The sequence below is a fragment of the Myripristis murdjan genome, chromosome 3 (genome assembly GCF_902150065.1).
Source record: "Myripristis murdjan chromosome 3, fMyrMur1.1, whole genome shotgun sequence".
In the NCBI taxonomy this organism is placed as follows: domain Eukaryota; kingdom Metazoa; phylum Chordata; class Actinopteri; order Holocentriformes; family Holocentridae; genus Myripristis; species Myripristis murdjan.
The window spans coordinates 26004975-26015173 of record NC_043982.1 but is presented as its reverse complement, the minus strand read 5'-3'; the positions used below and the strand labels follow the sequence as shown (position 1 = coordinate 26015173).

Genomic DNA, 10199 nt, shown 5'->3' with positions numbered 1-10199 from the left:
TTCCAGCAAACCCTGCTGAAAAACAACTTTTAAAACTGTTTTGTTTTGTTTTTTTTAATCACTCGTGCTCATCTGTACATGAACATTGGTAACATCTATTCAGCTGGCTGTCATTTATGCATCTTACAGTTTTTAATCAGCCTAGTTGTACTTTACATATGTGGGATTATGACACTGCTGTAATACCTCCGCCTTAAATGTATAATTGCTGTGAGTTGCTGTCTAGACTTCATCACAGCGTGTCTCATCTTGCACATAATGTGTCAATCCTGTGTTGTGCAGCGGTCATATTATATCTCTGCACTGTTTATCCAGGTCAAATACCTTGTGTTTTAATTGCACTTTGTAAAATAAATGGATTCAGACTGTAACAACTCTTAAAATGGTTTAAATACTCTGTGAAATATTCATGTTTGCATGTCAAAGACAGAACTGAAACACCAAATCTACAAGTGAAAAAGAGCTTGAAGCAACAATTTCTACCATATTGGGGCTGAAGCACTATTACTATCACATTGTAGGCTGTTAACACTAGAAATGACAAAACGCAATTGTTTTGAATGGTGGCTTTCACATTTACTGCACAGTAGCACCCCATCATTTCAAGCATCACTTCTTGAAGACCAATACAAACTGAAAAAAAGAAGTTCAACAGCCACACACAGTAGTTGCTATTCTTCTATGACTCACTGATTTAACGTATTTCCTAATCAACTGTCCAATATTAGACCATTCAATGCCAGAACACGTCGATTGCCACTGCAGAAGTGATCCCGTTCTGTCAATCTTCCCTCGGTGCTCCATACGCCTTGGCTCTCCAGCTTGTGTTGCTAAATTATTTGCTAATCCCCAACGTTCTGCCATCCCAGTGAATCCGCAGCAGGCTTAGCCTATCTGTTATGTGGCAGGTAGCATGTTGTCATCATTCTTTTTAAGAGGTAATGGAGACCATGTTGTTGGGACTCAGGATCTCGATCCAGTAACCATCAGGGTCCTGAATGAAGGCCAAGCCTCTCATTTTACCTGAGAAACAGAGAGTGGTTACATTAACCTACAAATCCTATGAAAAATGTGTGAATAAACAAGCATGTCATTTGTGATAAACTACAACCAGACTGATGCAAGTCATTTTATCAAGGGAGTTGTAACAAATGACAGTCAAAAGTAGGGCCGGGGTTGTTTACCATGTTCAGTTATTAATAAGTATGGTCATAAATAAGCCTCATCAGTGATCTGTTATTGAGGACTATTCATGACTGTACACAGCATCAGAATAACTCCAAGTAAACTTTTATATTGAATCTTAGAGGGAAAAAGCTGTCTCTTAAACTCAATCTCTCAAACAGCATAATGCAAACCTGTGCGGGCTGAGCTCCTGAGTCAAACTTTCAAATCATTTTCCAACCACTGGATGAAAACCCTGGACATTCACTGTCTTACTGCATTACTATAAACTTTATGACTGCTATATTAGAATATTTTATAATATTCTGTAACTTTTCTAGGTTTTTTTAACGACTGTGGAAACTTTCAGCATAACTACAGGATGTGCAAAATGTGCTTCCTTAGTACTTTGCAGTCTTAGATAATATATAGGGCATGTTTAAGTACAGTATGTGCATGTGATAAAACTTTAGGGTTAGGGCAAGTCCTTTACACAACTTCATCTGCTTGACAAGGTAAACAAAAATGTGAATAAAGAAAGAAAAAAAAGAAACACTATGAAAGGACAAGAAAGAGTAATGGCTAGAATCACCATCCATCCATCCCAACTACGAACCTTAAATTCATTAAATACATCACATCTTACCATCGTCTGGCTTCTTGACAAATGTGACTCCTTGCTCTTCAAATACTTTGCAGGCAGCATTGACATCAGGAACAGCAATTCCAATGTGTCCTGTCAAATGTAAGGTGGAGAAAGAGAGAATCAGATAAAATAAAATAAATAAAATCACAACATCCACAAACAGACAGAGAGAGGAGAAGAGAGGCTCCAGCCACCTGAAAAACAGCCGAAAATATCAGCGTTTTTTTTTTTAAATGCACGGTATGACAGCCTGAGTCGACCACCAGTGGCGAAGATAAGTGCGTTTGCACTTCTCCAGTCCACGGTCAAAGTCGAATGGACACCCACACGGGCATTCCAAGCACTACAGCAGCGGGTACGAGTTCCGAGCAAAGCAGTATCACCCTTGGTTGAAACGGCCTCCCCTGCCCCTGACAGGCCGCTCAAGTCGACTCATCACCACGAAGATGAGTGTATTCCCGGTCCAAGTCAAATGGACACGGGTGTTTCAAGCACTACTGCCGCTGTTACTCACAACCAGAGCCTATTCTATTAATATAGATTAATATAATATAGATGAATCAATGAGTGCAAATCTGAAGAATACTGAGCAACTTATTAACAGTACCCAACCTCCATAATGTTTGTGCACCCCCACAATTTTTCGTGAGCACACTTTGCGCGTACCCCAAAAATTTCATGTGCGCACAGCACACACACACATCCCCCCTCACCAAAGCCAGAATCCTAGGGGAAACACTGAACTCCTTGTACTCCTAAAATATACAGAAATATGAAAATGAGACAGTGATCAGAGTCTGTCAATATGCCAAGGAGGTGGCAAAGAGTGAATGAGCATGAAATCTTTACTGCGAAGCAGAACCGTTGATAGTGATAAAAGAACGTTAGTATTACAACTTCATGCACAATAGGTTCAAACACTTCTTGTGCATTCATATGAGAAGATGATGATTAAATAGAGGTAGCCTGTTAAAAATAATTGCATCAAAGTATTTGGCTGTACATCATTTACTCCTGATTCCAAAATGTTCAGCCAAAAAACAATGCTCTTGCTCAGTGTTTTGCTTGTAGTTATTATTAAATAAAATATTATTAAAAATACATAAATAAATAAAACAGCACAATTTTTGAATGTCTAAATTGTAACTTCTGATTTTCCAAGACAAACAATGTTTTCTTTAACATTCATTTCCCTTTTGCTTTTAAAACAGAAGCTGGTGTACTCACCAAAGCCACGAGGATCTGAGTTTCCATTGTGATAAGACTGGCTTTCATCAGACTCAGAACCCCAGTTACTGGAGAAGAGAGGGATTTCTGTTGTCTAATGATCAAGTTCAAGTTCAAGTCTAAATGATCTAAATGATAAAGACTGTGACTAATATTCATCAATACCAAGCAAATAACAGGGTTTATAATCTCAGACATTATTGTGCAGCACTAATCCCAGGCTACAGACGCTTACTGTGTCAACTCGATGGTGGCTCTTCTGGAAAAGGTCCAGGCCGTCCTCTCCTTCACATCTACAGGGATCTCCTTCTTATCCTCGTAGCCCAAGAAGAAGAGAGAGAAACGCATGGAAGGGAAGTCGAACTTTTGCAGGAGCCTGGGAGATGGAGCATCAGACATGGAGAAGCAGCCATCACTTTATTTTACCAAGTCAAGTTCTTATACTCAACGAGACTCAACGAAGACTCAAATGACACAGGAACTGCAGGACCTCACATGCGGTGCAAAGTCACAACAGACAGTGCTATGGTCTAATATTTACTGGTTGAAACCCAACACATGCCCTCACAATACTCGGATATTAAAAAGATTGTCATACATGTCAGCACTAATGACACTTCCTGGCAGCAATCTGAAGTGCTCAGGTCATTTCATCAGACTTTCTAAGCTCCCTGAACTCAGTGGGAAAGATGTTTTAATTTCCAGCCCCACTCCAGCTCTGGGCCGCGGAGTGGGGTGTTTCAAACTCCTTCAGCTCCACTCCTGGCTCCAGCTTTACTGCAGGGCGCAGAACGATGGTTTTACTGATATTTTTAATCTGTTCCGGGAGCGAGTTTCACTTTGTAAAAGAGACGGTTTACAGCCAATCTGACGGGGTTTTCCTATGCTGTCTGCCAGCATTCTTCACAACACTCTAATCAGAAAGCTGTGTGACTGTCATACTCTGGTACACTTGTCACAAACTCATCCTCCCTCACAGCACATGACTTTGTAATCAGCACAGGCACTGCCCCATACTCTAGCTACCCCCCCCTTTGTGGACCCCTTTGTGGACCCCTTGATTGTGGACCCCTACAGGTCCACAATCATAGCAGAAAACCAGACTGTACCATCCATGGTGTCATGTGATAGCTCACCTTGTTAGCCACCAGTTTCTTCTATCCCTTTTATCTGGAACTCCAGAACCAGTTTTTCTCCTTCAACTTGCCAGTCTGGGGTTGGCCATAAGAGATCACTGCACTATATTCACTGTTTGCCCACTCCCCGAATCCCTGTTCTGTCACCAGCCTCTCTAAAATGTGGCATTTTAAATGTCCCATGCTTTTCCAATAAATCCTTTATTTGCAATGATTTTATTTGCCGGGACTTTTTCACTAACTTTTGAAGTTTTGCGTTTTAATTACTGGCCCAGTTCCTCTGCTTTGCACACTTTCATAGAGATCTCCTAAGCTGAATTATTTTATTCCTGAATAGTCTGAGCCTCTCTCATTATACCCAAATATGATAGAGCACTCATCCTTGCTGACTTCAATTTCCATGTATGCTGTCCTGTTAGGTATTCAGTGTCTTGCTCAGGGACATTTTTAGCAGTGGGGAGGCTTGCCAACATGGGTGTTCACACCCCAGTTTTCCAGTTGAAGGACAATCTCTCTAATCATAAGCACACCCTGCTTATCCAACCATAAGTAAGCTCCATTGTTCTGATAAGTCGTCTGCCTTCATGTGAACATCACTTCAATGTTTTCAGTTAAACTCTAACAGCCAGTTAACACTGCTTGACCTGAAAGTTTTTTGTTTTGTGTTGTGCTGATGACTTAAAAACATGCATATATTCACTTGAGACCCCATTTCCTCCAACAGAAACTGCAGTACTGCAAGTGTTAAGGTAGAAATATACTTGCTGCATGACCTAACGTACGCGTACACTGTGTGCTTCGTGAGTGCACACACTTGCTGCAGCACAATGCGTCCAAAACGCATGATACTGGAGGTCTCCACTAGGGGCAGACAGCAGCAATTGGACCCGGAAATTGCGAAAAAGCCGTTATTGCCCGGATATCACATGTCGGTATGGTAAACAAACATAGATACGCTTGAGGAGGAAGAACTCATATTTTTGCTTCTATTAAGACTGCGGTAGAAACGAAAACAACGTTGCCATCGGGGGTGGTATGTGCGGCCCCTCAATCAAACTCGTAGAGCAAACGGAGAATTTGTTTCCCTTGTTCTGTCGATGTGCGCGATTGGCAAGGAGAAACACCGCATTTGAAGAGCTGTTATCCCTAATCGCTCCATACATTCAGCACTCCACCACACACTCCAAGCCACTGTGGAAGTGTCACTGTGTATTCGTTCGCACGAGCGCTTCTAGCAGTTATGTCAATATTGCATCTCGCGCACGCGTCACATTACCTCGTGTCGAGATGAGCGACCTCTACACAAACTAATGCAGAATACGCGTGGCAGCCATGATGCGTACACGCACGCGTCGTGAGCATCAAGTATATTCCAGGTCTTATGCAGCATGAATGGGTATATTTTAGTATCACTTCTGACATGTAAAATCCAGCAAAAATAAAAGCTCATTTTAGTTTTCAGTGTCTACGCATCACTATATCTGAAAGTTAAAATAAAACTTAATGATCCTTGTGGAGAAAATGGAGTCCTGCAGCAGCAAAAACAGTATAGGGAGAGAAAAAAAAATCAGAATATAGCACGAGTCATACGAATAACCATCCAGCAACCATCAGGCTCCTATTCCTGCTCTTTTTCTACTAACCCTAGCTCACAATTTAAATCAGCCTTAATACTCACGTCATGCCAAGGATTCTGGTGTAGAAGTCCAAGGATTTGACTGGATCCTTGACGCGCAGCATCGTCTGCTGCATCATGAAGTCCTGAAACATCACAGACAAAGACAGAAAATAGGGAGCTTTAGACAGCACAGATATGGATGAACATCCAAACCAACAGATCAAAATCTACAAAGAATACCTGAAGATTAAAATGGGAACCAGATAAGTTTAATTTTGTCTGCTTGGGAGCTAACCAACAATCATTTGGTGTCCTATTCTACTCTTAACATCTAGCTGGCCAGAAAAAAACATTCATGTAGCTGGTAAATATTGAGATGCACCAGTTATTGTGGCTGGAGGGCAAAATGCAGTCATAGCTTCAACTGCATCAGAGAGTAAACCATACTGACAAAATAACATGCTGCTACAATTCCTGTGGAGCTCCTGGTCAGACTGTGTGTGTGTGTGTGTGTGTGTGTGTGTGTGTGTGGTTCATTTAGCATTCATTTAATCCAGTAGTCTCAATGAGAAGACGATTGGCATCAGCAATCAGAGCCTTTATGAAAACAGACATCTATGAAAATGACAACTACACAAACCAAGCAATCAGCAGCACACCAGGGCACAGGGACATAAAAAAAAAAAAAAAAACGGTCCCAAAAATAATAAAAAATGTGTGACATTTTAAAATCATTAAGGTGGTCATAATAAGTTCATAATTTCAGGGAGCTTTACAGTCGTGTTCCCTGAACAACTTGCACAGAAACAGAAATGCACCTTGCCAAAAAATGCACAGGCTCTCTGGAGGGAGGGAGAGGGAGAGGGAGAGGGAGAGGGAGAGAGAGAGAGAGAGAGAGAGAGAGAGAGAAAGAGAGAGAGAGAGAGAGAAAGAGAGAGAGAGAGAGAGAGAAAGCCGTCTCAACGCGTCTTTATGCTGGAGAAAATAATCTCCCTTTGGCCAAGTTGGCAGATTCCTGAATTGATGGATTGATCCAGCGATGGAGAACTGGTCTCCTGGCAGTTCCATGTGAAAAGGATTTCAGCCAAGCCCTTATAACTCACAAGGACTACCACAGCGGTGTGTGACCTACTTCTCCGAGTCAAAATTCACATACTGAATAGAACAGACCTGTTTGGATCAAAAACTTATACATAGAGCACCTTTTGTGTCCACCTTTCCCATAACCCATGTCGGAAGGTTAAAACAAGGAAAGAGAAGCTGGAATTGACCATTTTGTGTACAGACCATGGTGGCTGCAACTGTCACTGCACTCTTTAACAAATGTGCCATTAAAACAAAGGTTTAGAATGGAATAGGGCGCCAAATGATGGCTGGTTCCCTGTAGACTACACTACCATACCTCATTCAGCAGCATTTGGCAGGTGGCAAATGGTCATTTTCCATCCTAATCATGATACTTCTCAAGTGTATATGAACTACACTGTGTTTGTGTGTGTGTGTCGCAGTAGAGTGTTATCTCTGGGCTGCTGGACAGTCTTCTTTCCTGTGCCCTTCCTTGCTTGCCTCAGCAGGCTGCCAGCCCTCTCAAACTGCATCTCTATGCCCAAATGAAAAGTGCTCACAAACTAGGGGGCTGCTGCCTATTACACGCATTATTCAGGTCTTAATGACACTTTCTCATCATCAAATTAGTATTACATAAAGAACTACTCAGAGTGCTGTATTTCCAGTAGAATTCAAATAAAGGCTTAGCTGAATGGTGCATAATAAAAGTAGCAGGCTGATTTACCTGTTATTCAGCCTACAGTAAACTTAGAGGTATTATTAGTTCCATTATCGGACTGGTTTCGTCGCTCTCACTGAGATTTCAGCCTGTTGACCTAGTTTCTTGTCCAGTTTATCAATAGAGTGAACTGATAAACGACCAATGGTGCATTTTATAAAACGTTTATGTAACCGTAGTCTGTTTGATTGTAAAAATCTATCACAAAAAAAAAAAAAAAAAAAAAAAAAAAAAAAAAAAATCTATCACAAATCAAACCCTTACATACATTATCGGCCACTTAAAAGTTGCTTTACTTAGCAGCAAATACAACATGCCCTACAACTCCTGTACATTATGATGGTCCACTGGTAACTCGGCGTACATATGATCCACCGTGCAGCACTTGATATATTAAAAAAGAAAAATTCAACTTTGACATTTGCTCCACACTGCTCGCTACGCCCTAATTTAGTGGGAGAAGACGGGAACACACTGTCAGTAACGCGCGACCCAGTTTGAAAAGTTCATTTGTAGCTAGGCTAGATATCAAATGTTGCCTTGGATGTATAATGGTTTGTAAATGGTTGTAAGCCGTCTTCAGCCAGGTAGGGCTATTTGCCGAAAAGCAAGGCAACTTGAACATCCCGGATTTTTCCCGAGAGTTTGGCGTGACTCGGTTAACGTTGCAGCGTACATGAGCTTGAAGACTTTCGTTAGCTTAATATCAAGCTGACTTTACATACATGAGTGCAAACCCTGCATGTATACACTGGCGACTATAAACACACTGACTGAGAAGATACGATATCCACATTTAGCTAGGAAAGGGGAAAGCAGCGGGTCGGATGCGGACAGGTCCGATAATGGACGCATTCAGGTTAGCTAGCAAGTGAACTTGTTGTCGGCCAGTCGCTCGCCTGGTGGCCGGTGCTTCACGGTGTATGACAGAAGTTTAGCTCAACTTAAAGAGGGAAAACAAACAGCTTACTTTAGTCATAGCGTGTCCATCTTTACAAGCGGCTGCTGCTGCCTCGTCCGACAGGCCTTTATCGCTCATTTTGACCACCAGAAGCAGAGCCGCGAGTAGCTGGGCGGACTGACACTGGATGGATCAAGCAGCGCGGAACTAAAGAAAAAAATAACACAACTTCCGCCCACGGATTTCATAATTAAAGATACATCGATCAAAGACGCCATCCTATTTTAGTCAGTGATGGGAACTTATTTTGTGTTTATGGAGCCTTGCACAAGGAAGCTTTTTAAAATTTTGAATTTACTACAGATTTCATGTTAAATGTCGTTTCAATTCAAATTGGTATTTTAGTTAGGCTACACTGGGCCACATTGCACCTTCAGAAATAAACTCCCTCAGTTTCAAATCCATATTTTCTCCTTCCACACATAATTATCCTACTTGATCATGTTCCGGGTTATTTGAATCAATCCATCAAAATAACTTCTCTCTCTCTCTCTCTCTCTTTTTTTCTTAGCCAATTTTACACTATGTGACAGACTAATCTGATACAGTTCCCAATTTGGTTTGAGTAACAGTCCAGTATAATTGCTGGATGTAAAGCAGTCTGCTTTGGACTGGAGCCAGTGTTGGAAGCCCTGAGTTTAACTGAATAGTCACTGTGATTTCACTTTAAAGTTCAATTTCCAATCGGGGATCGTTAAGGTATTTCTGATTCTAATTCCAGTTATTCCAAATGCAGATAATTGCCTACTAAACATAATAAAATATAACATATTAAATATCCTGTAACTAATGTCCAATATAAAGCTTTTGTCCCTTTAAGTTTTGTGCAGTTGCCTGAAGACACTTGCAGTCCAATGGTTTTCCTGAATTTTGATCCTCTTCTTCTTTGGGATAAACTGGCCATAGTCAAATACATTGTTTGCCTCTTGTTACCACCTGCAGTGGTTTGCTTCTGTAAGATGGTAATTTGTATTTTTTACAGAGGGTACGGTAATATGGTTTTTTATTTTGAAAACAATGACAGGAAGTGCATTTTTTTCTGGCTTTCTTGACGCCCATCCTCAATATTACATAACACCGAGGGAGCTGGCCTGGCCAGAGCAGATATTTAAATAATGCCGGTACTCTGCATGCTGAAGTAAAACGCATAGCAATTAAAAAATATTTATTTTATTAATCTGCCACACTGTCCTGTGGCCTGTATGATGGTGGCCACATCATGAGCACAGAATGGCCCGGTATTACTATTATCATGCAAGTTGAATATGCTATGTTGATTTGAATGTTTGCTTTTCCAGCAACACAGAGTGTCCAAAATGATATTGCTTGTATCAGTACTAATGGTGATTATTATACTTCAGCTTTAGGCTCCTGCTGAGACTGCTGTTGAAATCATAACTGTTTTATATTCTGTCCAAAGATTAGGATCCTGTCTGTTTTCTGAAGTGACTTGAGTAGGCTGAATGTACTGATGATTTCAGTGGGAAGGATGTAAACTGCTCTAAGTGTTGGAAGCTGTTTTGTATGTTGATGTCTACAATGTGCAATGCGTGATACTGTATGAATGGTAGCATCACAGAACAACAGCAATATTTAGACAAAGGTTTTGTGTCCATGTTAGCTCAGGGGTCTGAAGGTACATTGGTTAGCATGCATAAATG

At 41.1% G+C, this 10199-nt stretch overlaps 1 protein-coding gene across 1 annotated transcript; it reads right to left on the bottom strand.

The window, feature by feature from the left end:
• Window positions 1–301: 301 nt before the first annotated feature.
• Window positions 302–8700, bottom strand: glo1 (glyoxalase 1). Its single transcript, XM_030048458.1, has 6 exons — window positions 8548–8700; window positions 5852–5934; window positions 3273–3413; window positions 3038–3105; window positions 1811–1900; window positions 302–1023 (listed from the first exon to the last, which is right to left on the bottom strand). Exons 1-6 carry the CDS (start codon window positions 8614–8616, stop codon window positions 932–934), a joined length of 543 nt encoding a protein of 180 aa, XP_029904318.1. The 5' UTR covers window positions 8617–8700; the 3' UTR covers window positions 302–931.
• Between the last annotated feature and the right edge of the window lie 1499 nt (window positions 8701–10199).

Bases quoted from the DNA above. Each gene is read 5' to 3' on its own strand.
- glo1 (XM_030048458.1), bottom strand. From the start codon at position 8,616: ATGAGCGATAAAGGCCTGTCGGACGAGGCAGCAGCAGCCGCTTGTAAA. The intron at 3,414-5,851 runs GTGAGTATTAAG...TCCATCTCCCAG, and splicing joins ACCAGAATCCTTGGCATGAC to GCTCCTGCAAAAGTTCGACT. The intron at 1,024-1,810 runs GTAAGATGTGAT...TCTGTTTCTCAG, and splicing joins TGTCAAGAAGCCAGACGATG to GTAAAATGAGAGGCTTGGCC.